The 18,914-nt window shown below is 38.4% G+C and overlaps 1 protein-coding gene across 1 annotated transcript in view; it reads left to right on the forward strand.

The window, feature by feature from the left end:
* The window catches only part of Pspc1 (paraspeckle component 1), a 59,989-nt gene that overhangs the window by 21,204 nt on the left and 19,871 nt on the right, over positions 1-18,914 (forward strand). The window contains exon 6 of the mRNA XM_041633960.1: positions 11,603-11,708. Within this exon, the coding sequence (XP_041489894.1) occupies positions 11,603-11,708 (106 nt within the window). The remainder of the gene's footprint in view (positions 1-11,602; positions 11,709-18,914) is intronic.

Genomic DNA, 18,914 nt, shown 5'->3' on the forward strand with positions numbered 1-18,914 from the left:
GTTAGAGAATGGAGGTGATGATGTGGAAAATTATTTTAAAGATTATTTTCATGTGATGAGAGTACTGTATGTATGCTGTGGAAGTCAGAAACAGGCATCAGATTCCCAGAACTGGAGTTACAGGTGGTTGTAAGCCTCCTCGTGGGTTCTTTGAACCCAGGTCTTCCACAAAAGCAGCAGGCGCTCTATTGATTGATGGATTGGTTTCTCAAGACAGGGTTTCTCTGCATAACAGCCCAAGCTGTCTTGGAACTAGTTCTGTAGATCAAACTGGCCTCCAACTCAAGAGGTTCACCTCTTTCTGCTTCTGAGTGCTGGGATTAATGACGGGCGCCACCACCTCCTGGCTATAGCAAGTGCTCTTAACCTCTGAGTCATCTCTTCAGGAACTCAGATTTGTAGGGCAATAAAACTGCTTTGTATAATCCTACCTTTTTTCTTTCTTTGAACCTACGACATGCATACCAAAACTGAACCCTAACAGAAACATTGAACTCTGAATGTTAATGTGTTATTGGGGTTAACGGATTTTAACAAATGTGTCATTCATGGGAATGTTGACAGTAGGTTGTTGTGGATTTCGGTATGGAAGGAAGTATTTGGGAATATAATCTACCACTCAATTTTCTTACGAACCTCGAAAAACAAAAACAAAAAAGAAAACACAAAACTGCTTCTAAAAGAAAAAATAGTTACACACACATGCATGCAGGGCAAGCCATACATTTATTCCATAATCTAGTTTTTTGTTTTTTTCTTCAAGACAGGGTTTCCCTGAAGTCAGAACCTGTCCTGGAACTAGCTCTTGTAGACCAGGCTGGCCTCTGTCTCACAAGTGCTGGGATTAAAAGTGTGCACCACCACTGCCCAACTCCTTGTTTTTTCTTGTTCTTAGTAGCCTCTTATTGTGTAATCTAGTTTTAAGGGTATAGGTGTTTGTGTTTGTATTGGGGGCGGCATGCACTTTTGAATGTGTACCGGTCTCTATGCTACAGGCTGTCTTTCCTTTTTTCAACTGCTGAGATCATAGGTGTGTGCTTCCATATCCAGCATTCCGAACAGTTTAGGAACTGTAGTATGAGACCCAGGTTATCACTGTTGGAGAATGAAGAAAGACAAGATGAACGGTGTATGTTATATTAGAATCACTACTGTGAGATCAGAGGGTTTTAATATTGATAGGTAAACGCAGATGTTCAAGTATGTGATTAAACTAATGTTTTCATAGCGCTATTGACTAAACGACCCCAGAAGCAGTGATGTCAGCAACAGTGAGCACACCTACTTTTCACATTCTTGTAAGTGATTTTCCCTAATCAAACAAGCCATGGTTTTTGAAGAAATTGTATTAATAGTAAGGAAGTACCTACTAACAAGGGGACTTTAACAAGAGTAGATTATGTCAGAAGAACCTGGAAACCAACATGACAGCTTCTCATGGCCAACAGTTTAACCAAAAGAAGGGAGAAAGGTAGAGAGGTTGAGACAGAAACAGAGAATGAGATCATTAGCTTTTAAACCATAGAACAAAATTTATATAAGTTCCATACTGCTAAAAGTATCAGACAGTTAAATACATAACAGGAAAAAAGCAGTTCTTTGAAGTAGAATTTCATGTGTCAAATTAAAAAGTAAAGGTGATAAATCACTGGTAAGAGTATAGTAATAATTATAGAAAAGACAATTTTTCTTTTTTTGTTTCACTATGTATTCCATGGGGGTCCTCTTATTTCAGTTTCCCTATGATTGGCAGTCCAGGTGTGCCTTACCATACCTAGAAGATAATATTTACTGATGAATGTGAAAGTGGACAAATTCTTGAACAACAGGACTTTTGCATAGTGTTAATACAAATAAAACTGACATCATTAATAGTTTATATGGTGGATGCTGGAGAGTTCCCTCGGAGATTAAAAGTACGCGCTGGTCTTTCAGAGGACCCAGGTTCCATTCAGACACTTGAAAAGGCAGTTAACAACTTTCTCTAACTCCAGTTATACAGTTCCCCCTTCTGGCCTCCTCAGGCACTGCATGCACACAGTGCACAGATACATTTTACATGTTTTTTAAAAAATATTTTAATGGTATATTATTGTTGGAGAGATGGCTTAGTGGTAAAGAGCATTTACTGCTCTCCTTGAAGTTTTTTTTTTTTACTATTTTTAATTCTATTTATGTAATGTGTATGGGTGTTTTGCTTACATGTTTATGTATGATATGCATACATGCATGCTTCGAGTGTCGTTAGATTAAAGAAGAGGGAACCAAACTCTTTGGGACTGTATTACAAATAGTTGTATTGCCATGTTGGTGTTGGGAATGGTTTTCTGGAAGAGTAGCCAGTGCTCTTAATTGCTCTCAGCACCCATGTCAAGCAACTTATACTGTCTAACTTGGGAGAAGAACAAAATGCTCTGGCCTTCATGGACATCTGCACTCACATATTCATGCATAGATGTTTACATACACAATTAAAAACAAATCTTAAATTTTTGTATTAAGGTTAAGTGGAAAAAGAGTAAATTCAAAGTAGAGATTCTTAGTAGACAGCACTGTGACTAAATGTCAGAATTTTTCATTATCCTAATGAGACACTTCATATCATGCATTTGTTGATATTTCTCAGTAAGGATATAGCATATGATATCTTTTCAGATATTCTTGCCATGCATAATCCCTTTCTTGTCAGGAGAAAAAGCTAGACGAGTGCAAATTAAAGGGTTGTCTACAAAATAATAAACTCTCTTTAAAACCAACCCCCACCCCCGTGTGTGTGTATGTATAATGTGTTTATGTGCACTTGCCATGGTGATCTTGTAGAGTTAAGTGGGTAAATTATTGGAGTCTTTTTTATTTTCTGAGGTTCAGGGATTAAACTGGGGTCTCTAGCTCATAGGGGCAAGCACTTGTATATCCTGAATAGGCTCAATGGCCTTCAGTTTTTTTTAAAAAGAAGCCAACACTGGCTGCAGAGGTGATTCAATGGTTAGGAACCATGTCATACTTCCACAGAGATTCTGGGATCAACTCCTGGCTCTCACATGGTGGCTCAGAATTCTTTGTAACTCTAGTTCCAAAGTATCTGATGCCCTCTTTTGGCCTCTGCATGCATGCACATGTATCTGTACACGTACACATACAAACATATAGGCAAGCAAACACTCATACACAATAAGGTAATAAATAAGCCTTTGTTTTTGTTTTTGTCTTTGTGTATCCCTGGCTGTGTTGGCCTCATTCGGTAGTCCAGGCTGGCCTTGCACTCAGAAATTTGCCTCTGCTTCCCAAGTGCTGGGATTAAAAATGTGTCACCACACCTGACTAAATTAATAGATCTTTTTTTTTTTTTTTCCCCTATGAGACAGGTTTCTCTGTGTAGCCTTGGCTGTCCTGGAACTCCCTGTAGACAAGGCTGGCCTCAACTTCGTGGAGATTCACATAACTTTGCCTCCTAGGTGCTGGAATTATAGGTGTGTGCCATTACCATCCAGCCTTTTTTCTTTTTTCAAAGTAAGTAAATCTTAAAACAAAACAAAAAAACCTGAGGCCAGGCAGTGGTGGTGCGCATGCCTTTAACCCCAGCACTTGGAAGGCAGAGACAAGTGAATTTCTATGAGTTCGAGGCTGGCCTGGCCTACAGAGAGAGTACCAGAACAAGCTCTAAAGCTACACTGAGAAATTCTGTCTTAAAACACCTAATGAAGAAAGAGCTAGGGAGGTTTCTTAGTGGGTCAGAAACACTTGATGTGCAAACCTAACCACCTGAATTGGATCCCTGAACCCAGATGGAAAGCTAGTTAAGGTGGCAGACATCTGTAATCCCTGCATTTTTATTTCCAGATGGAAGGCAGGCACTGTAGAATAGAGACTTTTGGGACATGCAGTAATCTGGAGGATGTAGTAGGAAGGCAAAACTGAGAGATCCTGTCCCAACAAGGTGGAAGGACAGCTTCTTACCTCATATATGGACTGTGATGTACATACACAGAAGCAAATACAAAGTTTAAAAAAATTGACAAAACAAAATCAATCGTACAATCATTTCAAGCCAGCCATGATGGCACATGTTTGTAATTTCAGCACTCAAATAACAAATAGTTACTTGAGGTAGCAAGAGTACTGTGAAATTGAGGGAACTTGAATGAGAGAAAGTCTCAAAAACAAATAAATAGTAAGTAAATAATGCAATCTTTTGCAAGTTTTCATCATGTATCATTGCAGACTGCCTGCTTCATTTCTTTTCAGACTTTTATTTATGTGCAAGTGTCTCTATGTGTGTGCATGTGTAATCCCAGTGCATGTGGGTTCCCACAGAAGCTAGAATGGGGCATCAGGTCATTGAAGCTGGAGTTTCAATTGTGAACTGCCATCATGGGTGCTGGGGATCTAGTTCTGGTCCTCTGCAAGATCAGTAACTTTCTGCCAAGCCATCTCTCTAGTCCCTCCCTGCCTGGCTTTTCTGAGTATATTTGGTTTTCTATCTGTTTTTCTTTGAGTACTTGAATACTAGTTATGCTTCCCTGACATCTTTTCCTTTTTATTCTTCTGAGGATCTACTTCTACCCTTTTTCACCATGCTTCTGATTTCCCACTGTTCAGCTGCCTGCCTTACTCTATTGAGGATGCTCACTGCTCTCAAACTAAAAAACATGGCAATATATCTTCCCTTTCTCTGTTTCCTTTTTTCTAGCAACTGAAGAGATTTATAGCTTCTTTGCCCTGTTTTTCAAACTCCTAGTAATATCTTCCTTGATCTTCATAAAAGGGGGCAAGTCTCTTCATAAAAGAGACTGAACTGTAAGAGATTGGAGAGAAATAATTAAACTCCCAAGATATTTTAGCAGTAAAAGGACCTTGCTAAGCCTGGTGAGTTGAGTTTAAACTCTGGAAACCATTTGGTGGAAAGAACCAGCTCTCACAGGTTGTCCTGACTTTGATTTGTAAGATGTGGCACATATGTACCCCACCTCAATACATAAATGTGAAAAAGAGAGAATAACCAAATGTAGTATGGAATTCCTATTAAGGCCTAAAACATAAGGAAGCTGTAGATGGGCACTTCGGTGAAAGTTGAATCAAGGATTTTATTTACTTTGTGTCATGATGGCTAAAGGCAGTGAAGGACCTCTAATCGTTGGAGCCCACCTGAGGGAAGATGAGGACTCTTCTGTAACTTGTCTGTAGGCCAATATGTTGTATGGCACAAGAGCCATTAATTAGCCTGGTCTGAGCTGATCACATAACTCTACCGACAAGCTGTCTCTGTTTAACAATAGCCAGGATGTACTGCTCCTAGTTTCTTTTGTTATAATGTAGATTACCTGAGAAGAGATGTTGGCTGAAGCTGATGACTTAAGAGTTTTGGTGCTTCCTCCCTTTGTAATTTGGAGGATATCTTATAGAGATGCTAATTCATGGCCTACCTGACTGCTAGCAGACAGGTAGATGCAGACGTGACCTGAGCCCAGGCACCTGGTTGCCTAGGAGACAGCCTAATGTGTTCCTGCTCAATTGATTTGATGATGTATAAGGTGTTTGAAGAATAAACGAGAGATCTTTGGAGAGAGATCTGGCCCTTCCATGATGACCGTGTAAGCTGTGTTGGTTTGATTCCTCGCGACTCCATTCCAGTCCAGTTAGGGAATCTGTGTTGGACCCACACGGGCCCCGACACTTGTCCTCTGATTTCCTGTGTACACGGTGGCATATTATGTGTGCATGCACACACGCAAATATATAAATAAAATTTAAAATATTGAAATCAAATGGAGAAACAAAAATGTGTTTTTTAACATTGTTTCTGTGTTCATTCATTCACAATTGCTTGGTGGTTATTTGTAATGCTAATACCATGTGAGGTTGGATAAAGTCTGCTTTTGTAACTTTTCTATAAATTTAAAAGCATTAGAATGAAAAACTGTTTCAGTGTTGGTATAAGGTAGTGGACAAAAGAAATAAATTATAAAATTTATACTACCTAGTTGTGGTGGCGCACGCCTTTAATCCCAGCACTCAGGAGGCATAGGCAGGTGGACCTCTTTGAACTTTGAGTTGGAGGACAGCCAGGGTTACACAGGGAAGCCCTGTTTCAAAAAACCAACCGAAAAAGAGAAAGAAAGGGATGTGATGATGATTTCTATTTGGGGAGATGGCTTAGTACTTGCTGTGCAGTCCTGAGGAACTCCGTTTGCATCCCCAGTACCTACTAAAGCAGCCCAGGTTTAGCAGCTTTCCTGTAATCCCAGGGTGGAAATGCCTGTAATGCCGAAAGTGGAAACAAGGCATTAACTAAATCAGTGTGGCAAGTTGGCTATGCTGTCTGAGTAAATGAATTCTGTATTAATCAAGAGTCCCTGCCTCTTAGCAAAAACAATTGAGAGATATTAAGGAAGGAAGACACCTGATGTTATTCATCCTCTCTTCTCCACATGCACCTTCCCTCACTGTTGGCTACAGATGTACACCAGTGTGTCTATCTTTTTTGAGAGTGTTGGAGATCTGACCTCAGGTCCTCATACTTGGTAAAATAGGCTCTTTATCGGTTGAGCCATCACATCAACACTTACTTTGTTTCTATTTTTTAATATTTTGAAATGTCTCACTATGTAGTATCCCTTGGCTACCTTGGAATTTGCAGTGTAGATAATCACAGAGATCTGCCTGCCTTTGCTGGGATTAAAGTCATGTGCCACCAAGCTTGATTATGCAGACATGGGTTTTCATTTACGCCAGGGTGACCTTGAAATCCTTTTTTTGCGGGAGGGGGGGTGTTTTGGTTTTGTGTGTAATAACCCTGGACGTCCTGGAACTAGCTCTGTAGATAGACCAGGCTGGCCTCGAACTTAGAGATCCGGCTGCCTCTGCCGCCTGAGTACTGTTTTTTTTTTTCTTCCCTTTTTTGTGATCTTGAAGTTCTAATCCTCTTGCTTCCACCTCCCCAGTACCAGGGGTACACTCAAGTACCATGGCACATCTACTATAAAGTGCTGGGCACCAAACTCAAGGTTTCATACATGCTAGGCGAGCACTCTGCTAACTCTAGGTATACCACAGTATCAGCTTCCAAACCAAACTTTTAAAATATATTCTTTGTTTATTTATTTTAAAAATCTTTACATTTATGTATTTATGTCTGTGCATCACATACATGCCCTTTGCTCAAGGAGGCCATAAAAGGGCATTTGCATCCACTGAAATTGGAATTACAGATGTAGGTGCTGGAAATCAGACCAAGGTTCTCTGGAATAGCAGCCTGAGCTGTCTCTCCAACCCCTTACATCATTTTTGGCAGAGTCTGACATGAGCTTTGTGGCAAGGAGTGACCTGAGCTCATGTAACTATGTGATACCTTTGTTCTTTTCAATGGGTGTAAATATTTATTTTACTGTAGAAAATTCATGTGTTTGATTATGGGGTGCCGCTCCAGATTTCACAAGGAATGCAAGTCATATTTTACTATATTTTTCTTCATTCTGTTTTTTTTTTAGACTGTCTTTCTGTGAACCTAGGCTGGTTTCAGTCCCCCTGCCTGATTCTCCTGGGTGCTGTGATTATAGTATGCACTATCATGCCTAGCTTTGAATTAAAAAAAATTGTTCCAGAGAAAGAGAAAGAGGGTGGATGGGTAGGTAGGAAATTGTATAGGTGTGTCAACATGTGTCTTGTGGCTATTAGAGGATAGCTTTCTAAGGCTGGGTCTTTCCTTCCACCGTTGTGTGTGTTATGGGAATTGAACCTTAGGTTTTCAGCCTTGCATGGACTTGGTGATAAGTAATTTTAATCTGACCCACTAAGCCATTTCTTTGGCCCCTTGGCCTTGATGTTTTAAAATTAGAAAAAAAATGGTATTAAAATACCCTGGCTCCTGTTGTCTTTGACACTTTTGAGTCAGGGTTTCTCTGTTGTACCCTTGGCTATCCTGGAACTCACTGTGTAGAGCAGGCTGGCCTTGAATGCACAGAGACTGTCCCTGCCTTTGGCTCTTACAGTCTTTTAATATGGGAAATTTTAAGTGGGGCATATGGCTCCTGCCTGTAATTGCAGCACTTGGGAAACTGAGGCTACTGTGTCATGAGTATGTGGACAGTCTAGCTGAATAGCCAAAACCCTGTCCTAAAAGTGCAGTACTTGGGAGGCAGAGGCAGGAAGATCTCTGAGTTTGAGGCCAGCCTGGTCTACAAAGAAGAGTTCCATGATAGCCAGGACTACACAGAGAAACCCAGACTAGAAAAATAAAATAAAAGAATGCAAAACAAAATAAAACTTTAAAAAAGTATTTTTTCCACAGTATATGAATGTGAAATTTGTGTGTTTGGGTGTGTGAGTGGGGAGATTGATATGTGTCAGTGTACTTTTTTATAAAAAAGATTTTACTTATGTATTTATTTTATGTATATGGGTGTTTCATCTGTGTGTATGTCTGCACACTGGAAGAGGGCATCAGATCCCATGGGACTACAGTTGCAGATGGTTGTGAGCTGCTGTGTGGGTGCTGGGAATTGAACTCAGGAACTCTGAAAGAGCAGTCAGTGTGCTCTTAGCTGATGACACTTCTCTCCAGCCATGGTGTGTCTGTGGAGGTCAGAGGACAATCGTGAGTGTCTATGCATACCTTCCATCTTTTTTTTTAGGACTGAATCTCTTTTGTTGTTATTGGGGATGCCTCTCATGTTACTGTAGGAGCACTAGGATTATAGACTCATGCCACCTTGTTCAGTTTTTCCTTAGTTCTGCGGATTAGAATTTGGAGTCTTTGTTTTTGAATAACAAGTTTAACTATAGTACCATCCTGTCAAACTGAAAGTATTATTTTGACAGTAAAACTTAATATGTTAATAATGTCTGTGGAAGTTGATAACCCATTTGTCTGACTTTGTTACTATAGCTTGCTTGCTTTGTTGTCAAGGCATAGCTTTGAATCCAGGCTAGCTTTTAGGTTACTATGTATCCCAGGCTATTCTCTAACTCTTGAAACCTTCCTCTCTCTATTGAGTGCTGGGATTACAGGTTTGCACCAGCCTACCTAGCTTCTTCTCCGCCGCCTCCTCCTCTTGTTTTTCTGTGTGTGTGTACGTGTGAGCATGAGCGTGTGTGTGTGTGTGTAGATGTGTGTGTAGATGTGGAGGGAAAGAGCGATATGAATATGGATATGAGTGACTGGTGAGGTCAGAAGAGGACATTGGATTTCCTTGAGATGGAGGTACAGGCAGTTGTGTTCCATTCTATGTGGATGCTGAGGACTGAACTCGTATCTTTTGCAAAAGCAGGAAATGCTCTTAACTGCTGAGCCATCTTTCCAGCCCCAGAAATTTCCCATGAATTCCCGAGTTTTCCTTCTGGTAGTGGAAGAAATACTTTAGCAAACATGCTTTTTTGTGGTAAAATTGTATATAAACCATACAGTAGTATGTTGCATTTTGAGAATTTTGCTGAGATTCTTAATATAGAAAGGTGATTTAAAAGAGTACTATAAAAATTGGCAATATACTATAGGAACATGTATTTCACTTTTCTGGGAACAGGTTCTCACTATGTAGTCCTGGCTGGCCTAGAACTTGATTTGTAGATCAGGCTGGCCTTGAATTTAGAGAGAGATGCCTGCCACTGTCTCCTGAGTGCTTAGATTAATGACTTGTGTCACTGTATTTTTACTGCTTAATCCACTACTTAAATTACCATTTTTTTGTTTTTTTTAAGACAGGGTTTCTCTGTAGCTTTGGAGCCTGTTCTAGAACTCAGTCTGTAGTCCAGGCTGGCCTTTAACTCAGAGATCTGCCTGTCTCTGCCTCCCAAGTGCTGGAATTAAAGACATGTGCCACTACTGCCTGGCTTAAAGTAGTATTTTTCTTGTTTTTGTGTGTGACAAATATTTCAATTTGACTTGATTTAATGCCAATACCATGAGAGAATATTACTTTAGTATTATCATCTGTTTATTTTCTTAATCATTTTGTAGTTTATTATTTTAATATTATACACATACAAAATAGTGAAGTTTACTTTCTTTTAGAAAGTGTCAGTAAACATTTTTTTTTTGAAAATATTTATTTACTTATTATGTGTACAATATTCAGTCTGCGTGTATGCCTGCAGGCCAGAAGAGGGCACCAGACCTCATTACAGATGGTTGTGAGCCACCATGTGGTTGCTGGGAATTGAACTCAGGACCTTTGGAAGAGCAGGCAGTGCTCTTAACCGCTGAGCCATCTCTCCAGCCCAGTAAACATTTTTCTTTCAAAAAATATTTTTTAGCTGAGTGGTGGTGGTGGTGCCAGCATTCAGTAGGCAGAGGCTGGTGAATCTTTATCTGAACTACAGAGCAAGTTCAAGGACAGCCATGGCTACATAAATAAATCCTGTTTGGTGTGTGTGTATAATTTTATGTGTCTTAGTATTTTGCCTGTATGTATGTACGTGAGCCACATGTATATCTGGTGCCCCTTGGAGGTCAGAAGGATCCTCTGGAACTGGAGTTACAAATGGTTGTGAGCTGCCATGTAGGTATTGGGAACTGAATTTGGTCTTCTGTAAGAGCAGCTGATGCTCTTAACTGCTGAGTCATCTCTATAGACAAAGCAAATCTTCCCTCCTTCCCTCCTTTTTTTTGTTTTTGTTTTTTCCAGACTAGGTTTCTCTGTGTAACAGCCCTGGCTGTCCTGGAACTTGACCTTGAATTTAGATAGACCCACCTGCCTCTGCCTCCCAAGTGCTGGGATTAAAGGTGTGTGCCTCTGCTGCCTGTCGTAAATATTTCTTGAAAGGCACAAAATAGTATGTAGTTCAACTGCTTTGCTACTGTGGCCTCAAACTATCCATAGACAGAAAATGACTCATTTGCAGTTTTGTATTGACTATTCCAGGGAGTTTCCTTAGTGGGCTGATGAACATAGAGAAAAAAGAATTTATAATGCCCCCTTTGCATAATTGAATTTTTCTGTCGGTTCTTTGTGGTAATGTTCTTATAGTTTCCTTATTTAAAAGTTTATTAGCATATATTAATTATATATAACAATTCATTATGACGTTTTCACCTGTATGTAGTATAATTTGTCCATATTTAAGCACGTTACCCTTTCTTGCTTCCCTTTTATTCCCATTGTTTCCCTTCTTCCCATCTGTGAATGTCTGTGAATTTTGCTATGTAGGTTATAAATACAGACTTTTCTTTTTTTTCCCTCCTCTCTTTTATCCTTTCCTAGTGTTGGATTAGATTGAACCCCTCTCAGTTCATTCTTTGTCCATGCTAGACCAGTCTTCTATCACTGAGCTACATCTCTTGTCCTTGATCTAGTTCAGACAACTCCATGCTAGTCCATGCTAGACTCAGTCCTGTGATCCTGTGTCTCAGTGGTCCACTGATGAGATCACAGAGCTTTGCCACCAAGTTGGCTGGAGTTCCTTGATAGAAGCATAGGTACATGTTGTGACTCTGATTTTTAGTTGTTCTTGATTTGAAGGCTTGTAACAAACTAGAAGGTGAGATCTAGGATGTCCTTAGTTACAAACTTGGCATACATAATGTAATTTTCAGAATTTATTCAAATTACTTTTTCTCCAATGGCTCAAATGTCATAGTGCTGAAATTTTAAAAAAATGTTTGCAGACATGAGGAGGAGCATCGTCGTCGTGAAGAAGAGATGATTCGACACAGAGAGCAGGAGGAGTTGAGGAGACAGCAGGAGGGCTTTAAACCAAACTACATGGAAAATGTAAGTAGAAGACTGCTTAATCAACACGATTTCATTAGTATGTTAGATGGTGTGCATTCAGAAGTTTTTAGATTTTGTAGTATTTAATAGTATACTTTCTGATTCTTGAATTTTTTTATGGTTGTTAAACAAGTGATTGTGTTAATGTCTTTTAAGTAATATATTCATTGAAGTAATATTTATAACTTAATAAAATGGCTGTTATAGTTTTTCTGTTTTAATTGATTGGTAAGAATACATGCTCTTCATTAAGATACCTTGATAATACAGGCATCGTCTCTACCTGATGTTTGCACTGTACCATTTCAAGAATTTATTTTTGAAAATTTTAGATATATGCAGTGTCAACCATAATACCTCTAAACACAGCTGAACTTTTTGTTTTGTACATTTCTTTTTCTGAATTATTTTGTATAAAATACTTAGCATTATTCAATTTTGTTAATCAGTGTGTTACTATTAAGCCCACATCTGAAAAGGTCTTATAAGTGTATTTGTAGAGTGGGCCTTTCATGTTGTCTGATGTATTCCCATTAGCTACAATTTGTAGGAGCTTTCCTCCTCCTTTCTTCCTTTCTTTTCACACTGTGCACCGTTATGTAGACTAGAGCAACTCTTCTATGGACTTTTCCTGGTTATAGGTTATTCAACACAACTCTTCTGTTCCTGAATTTCCTTCACAGTAGTCCAGGCTTAAATTTTTGAAAATTATTTATTAGGACTTGGCAGCTTGTGCTGTGGTTGTGTTTGGAGGTCAGAGGACAACCTTCTTTTACCTTATATGTATTCTGGGGATCAAACTCAGGTCTCCAGGCTTGTTTTCAGCAAATGACTTCTCGCCGTGCTCATGTTTTTTGTTTGTTATTTCACAATAAAGGCGGCTCCATGAATACTTCAAAAATACTAAATTCTCTAAGTTCTTAATGATAATTAAGCAAGAATTTCACTGTTTACTTGAATTCTGAAAAATATCCACTGTTATTTTTCTTCTCTTGTCAAAAGCCAGATACTTTAAGAACTAAAACTTACTTAGTAAATTTCTGAGTCTGAAAGTATTAAATCTTTGGTGCTTTTTTTCAAATCTCTGTTCTCATTCTTTTGTATCTGGGAATGATTTTTTTTCTTTTTAATAAAATGAAGAAACACATAGTAAAAGAAATCTTATAGTAACAGGAAGTGTTTGTTCTACTAAGTATTCTTTGCATGTAAATTCAGTTAGATAAATGCCTGTAATTGTTCTATCAACAAATTAACCAATGAAAAAAATTTAAAGCCTTTTGAATTTTTATTTATTAGTTTCTAGCTTTATCTTTCAATTATCTTTTCCTTCTTGGATACTAAGCATTTAATGACTTATTTTAAACTTGCAGTCTCAGTAGTTTTCAACATAAATCTGTTGTTCTTAACTGTGAAGATGCTGTGTAATAATGTAAAAGGAAGTAGAATTTAGCATATTTCCAGACTAATACTGGTTTATTACTCTTCAAATAATCATCATGTGTAAGCCATATATATTTCTTAAAGAATTTCCACGGAGGATTAAAAAATTCTACCTACTTTTTTATTTATCTGAATATTTACTAAAGGGTTCTTTCATAATAAAATTGGTATATACTAACTTTCTTGGTGTTTTTCCCGACATGAACTTTACATGTTTTATAATGAACATAATCATTTGTGCTGCAATTAATAATGTCATTCTAGTGGAGTAGAAAGGAAGAAGTAAAATATTACATTTCTAAGCTTTTAAAGAATTTTCTTATTTTTAAACATAAGTTGGTTGCATCATTAATGCAGTTGCATACTTTTGAAGTAGCTGCATTTTTTGCTTAGTGAATATTAATATAGATTTTAATATAATTGGATATTAATGATGAATGACTAGTTTCAATTTTATTTTTCTGCTTGTAGAATTAATTTGGAAACATTTTTTATTTTAAAATTGAATTATGAATTCCTTAAGTTTTGGAAGGGTAAAATTTATGTGTGTGTAGGGAGGTGTTATGAGTGAATGTGGATCTCCAGGTATGGAGATCAGGGGACAGCTTTTGGGAGCTGGCTTTTCCCTTTCACCATAGCTTCCAAATATGGAACCTACTTCAGTTGTCTGTTGTATATGAGCTTTTACTTGTTGAGCCATCATGCTGGCTATGTAAATTTTTGTTTTTCTTTCAAAAAGGAAAGAAAAAGTAGGTGTATGTTTGTGTGTGACTGTAGAGTGTGTGTTCAGGTTAGCATTCTCTGCAGCTGGACTTGTAGACTGTGTGAACTTGCTGACATATTTGTTGGGATCTAAACCCTGCTTCTCAGGAGAAACTGCAAGTATTCTTACCTGCTGAGCCATCTCTTCAGCTCCTAAATTCATAAGAAAAAAAATCATTTTCTTCCAGAAATCTTTTATTTTATTTTTTTAAAGATTTATTTATTTATTATGTATACAACATTCTACTTCCATGTATGTCCACACGCCAGAGGGCACCAAATTTCATTACAGATGGTTGTGAGCCACCATGTGGTTGCTGGGAATTGAACTCAGAACCTCTGGAAGAGCAGCCGGTGCTGTTAACCACTGAGCCATCTCTCCAGCCCCAGAAATCTTTTAAATTAGTATAAAATTTTATAGCTATCTAGTGATCTTTGGGAATAGGTGAATTAGTCATAAAATACTCATGCTGGGCCGGGCGATGTTGGCGCACGCCTTTAATCCCAGCACTCAGGAGGCAGAGGCAGGCGGATCTCTGTGAGTTCGAGACCAGCCTGGTCTACAGAGCTAGTTCCAGGACAGGCTCCAAAGCCACAGAGAAACCCTGTCTCGAAAAACAAACAAACAAACAAAAAATACTCATGCTGCTTTTATTGTCATTTCTAAAGTAGATTATTATTTACTAGACTAGAATTGGATTTAAACATTTACTTTTCAAATTATTAGAAAAAGTATGTTTTGCATACTTACAGCCACATAATAAAAGTCTGATTAGAATAGCAAATTATAGTCTTTGACTGTCCCTTTTCATCCTACCAAACCTTAAAAGACAACATGCTACTTGTGTTTTTGAAAGATTTTGGGGAGTAGTACTTTTAGATGGATCATTGTGTCAAAGCACTTGCCAAGCCTGAAACCTAAGTTTACTGGGCCCCACACTGTGAAAGGACATGACCACCTTTCAGAAGTTGTCCTCTGACCTCTCACATGCTCTGTGACATGTGAGTAAAAAACACAAAAGGACTGTTGGTGTTGGGGAGGTATCTCAGAGAGTAAAATATTGACTGTGCAAGCATGAGAACTTGAAATCTGATGCATGACCAGGCATGTTTGTAATCCCTGCAGGATCTCCAGGGGTTGCTGGCCAGGTGAGCACCAGATTCAGTGAAAGAGAAGTAATTGAGGAAGACATTTCCCCAACAACTTCTGGCCTTCCTATGGCATCCTACGAGCAGGGGTACACGTACACATACATGCCCATGTGTTGAAAGTTGGAGATAGTGGCATATGCCTATATTCCAAGCACTTTGTAGGTCAAAGCATGATAGTTACTACAACTTCAAGACTAGCCTGTCTCAGAAAAACATAAAGTAAAAAGTTGTAGGCTAGGTAGTGGTGGCGTATGCCTTTATTAATATCAGCACTCTGGAGGCAAAGGCAGCTGATCTACCGAGTTCCAGGATAGCTAGGTCTATACAGAGAAACCCTATCACAAAAATAAGTAAACAAATAAATAAATAAAAATAATAAGAGGAAAAGAAGAAAGCTGGCTTGATGAGATGGCTCAGCAAGAAAAAAGTGGCATTTGCTTTGGAGTCGGATGACCTTAATTATATTCTCTAAGACTGACTACACAGTAGGTTAGGTTAGAACCAGCTCCCAAAAGTTGTTTTTCCAAGTATATAAACATGTACACACATGCATAATGGATGAACAAGAAAAGGAATAAAAATAGAAGAAATACTCTTGAGACTAATTCTGATTCATGTAAAATACTTGAATTATGTTGAACCATAGGTTGGAATATTTGTAATTCTGTTTTTCTTTTCTTTTTCGAGACAGGGTCTCTCTGTATAGCCTTGGCTGTCCTGGAACTCTGTAGACCAGGCTGGCCACAAACTCAAAGATACACCTACTTCTGTCTCCTGAGTGCTGGGATTAATGGCATGTGCCAACAACCCCTAAGTAATAATGTAGCATAGGATGAAGGACAGAACTTAACATATTTAGATATATGATAAGTCAGCCTTAAAATAGTTATTTTTTGTCATACATGTCTTTTGGAATTCTGGGGATATAGTTAACTTTAAATTGTCATTCTTATTTTGTACTTAATTTCTGCTTAGAAAATGTCAAACTCCTTGATAATAGAATAGCTGTTGTTACTATAAATTAACTATGATAGTTTCAGTCTTGTAACATGTCTTTCTTTTCACTATCTGAAGTGTGTGTATGTGTGTGTATGAGAGAAAAAAAAAGAAAGAGCGAGCATGTATATGTATACATTTAAATTTTTAAATTTCACATGTACTTGTGTTTTGCTTGAATGTATTATGTGTGCCATGTGACTACCTGGTGCCCTTGGAGGTCAGGAAATGACTTCAGATTCCCTGGAATTACAGTTACAGGCAGTTTTGAGCTACCACATGGCTGCTAGGAATTGAGCCCAGTTTTTGTTGTTTTGTTTTTGCTTTTTTTAGACAGTGTTTCTTTGGGTAATAGTCCTGGCTGTCCTGGGACTCACTTTGTAGACCAGGCTGGCCTCAAACTTGGGGATCCATCTGCCTCTGCCTCCTGAGTGCTGGAATTAAAGGCGTGTACTACTTACTACTGCCTGGCTGAGCCCAGATCTTTTGAAAGAGCTTCCAGTGTTCTTTAACCAATGATCCATCTCTATAGCCCATATATATGTATGTATGTATGCATGTTAATTTATCAGTTTAGAATGTATTTGACTATGGTGTGAAGAGTATTTAGGTTAAAATATGATAGATGTACAGTGTTTATACATTCCATACTTACTTCAGAATCAATGGGAATTTTATGAGATTATTTTTTATAATGGTCTTGTGATTTTTCACATTTGGTTATTTCATATGCTATAAGTTAAGAAAATTCAGCTGTCAAGTAGTATAGGATACCATAAGTCTTTTATTTTTTGATATAATTTATATAGGATCAGACTTAAATATGAAGTTACTTTTTTCTAACAAAGTATATATTAATGCTTGGTTTTCGTTAACCAAAGGGATAACATTTCATATCTATTCCAGATATTCTACATTAAGTTATATATATACATTACTTGTGGGGTTTTTTGTTGATTTTTTTTGTTTGTTTGTTTGTTTTTTGAGACAAGGTCTTACTATGTGGCTCTGATTGTCCTGGAACTTGTAGATCAGGCTGGCCTGCAATTCAGAGATCCATCTGCCTCTGGACTGCTGGGATTATAGACATATACCATTACTCCCTGGAATTGACGATACATGCACACAGTGAACTTGGAAATAGTATATGCTATGTCAGTTATTTATTCAAGCTGTGTTCCTTTAACATCGGACTTCCATTGTAACACCCGTATCAAGGCTTGAAATAGGGCTGAGAATGAAGCTAAGCCAAGAGAGCACTTAACCTAACATGTATGAAACTCTGAGTTCCATCCCACACTGCAAACCTGCATGATGGTACAGGTTTGTAATCTCAGCACCGGCGAGGTGGAGGCAGGACGGTCAGAATTTCAAGCTTTTTATTGGCTATATACTAGGTTGGAGACCAACCTTGGGTACATAAAACTGTGGCTCAAAAAAAGAGGAGTAAAACCCAGGGATGACCTATTTATAATTGAGTGGCAGCATGTCCCTAACACCAAAAAAAAAAAAAAAAAAAAAAAAAAATACCGCACGTCCTAACAATTGTTGGAAGAGGAAAATATAGTGAGCCAATGATTTAATATTTATTCATGAATGTTATTTTTCAAATCCCTTAGGAAGAATGCTTTGATTTTTGGAGACAGGGTTTTAGAAACTAGTCCTGGCTGTCCTGGAACTCACTCTATAGACCAGGCTGTCCTCAAAATCAAGAGATCCTCCTGCTTCTGCCTCCTGAGTGCTAGGATTAAAGGCTTGCCTGGCCAGCTAGGAAGAACTCTTTAAAATTATGAGTATCACCTTGTAATGTGTCTTTCTCTGTTCTGTCAGCCAGCCCCCAAATAGTGACATGAAGACTTAATAATTTTGAAAGCTCAACCTATAGCTTAGGTTTATTCCTGACTAGCTCTTATAACCTAAACTAACCCATTTATATGAATCTATGTTCTATCATGAGGTGTTACCTCTCTTCCATCTTCTTGTACCTCCTGTTTCCTCTCCATATATTGTTTATTTTTCAATAAATAAACCTTGCCTGCAGATCAGTGCAAAGCAGCCACACTAGTCAGCCATACAAGGCCAGGCATGCTCTGTATAGCCTGACTGGCCTGGAACTTACAATTTAGACAGCGGGTCCTCAAATCAGAGATCTCCCAACTTCTCTTTATCCCAGCAACCACACTAGTTAGCCATAGAGGCTAGGAGATGGTGGTGCACACCTTTAATCCCCACACTAAAGAGGAATATAAAATGGGAGGAGACAGGTCTCACCTTCAGTCTCTCAATCTGAGGTTCTGGGAGGCAGGATTTTTCATTTTCACTTTGAGGTAGAGGTAAGAGCCAGTGACTGGTTGCTTTGCTTTTCTGATATTCAGGTTGCACCCAGTATCTGTCTCTAGGTTTTTATTATTCATGCTATATCTCTGTACTGTCTCACCTTTTGTGCCTAGATTCTCCTTCTCTTTCTTTTCTCTCCTTGCCTGGCTCTTGGCTGTTCAGCTTTCATTAGTTAATTAATTGTTTTAAAACTATTACATGCTTTCCTTTTTTATGATTTATTTATTATGTATACAGTGTTTTCCCTGCATGTCTGCCTGCAGGCCAGAAGAGAGCACAAGATCTCATTAGGGATGTTGTGAGCCACCATGTGGTTCTGGGAATCAAATTCAGGACCTCTGGAAGACCAGCCAGTGTTCTTAACCTCTGAGCCATCTCTCCAGCCCCCCGTTCAGCTTTTCATTACACCAGTCACAACAAATACAACTGTGCACAGTTACAAATATTTCACAGTGACCTTATACGTGCTGGCTCGGGGTCTATAACCCCAGTATTTGAGAGGATGAAACTGGTGGATTA

This window comes from Microtus oregoni, unplaced genomic scaffold (assembly GCF_018167655.1).
Source record: "Microtus oregoni isolate MIOR12 unplaced genomic scaffold, Mior012 000045F_ref0000178, whole genome shotgun sequence".
NCBI lineage: Eukaryota > Metazoa > Chordata > Mammalia > Rodentia > Cricetidae > Microtus > Microtus oregoni.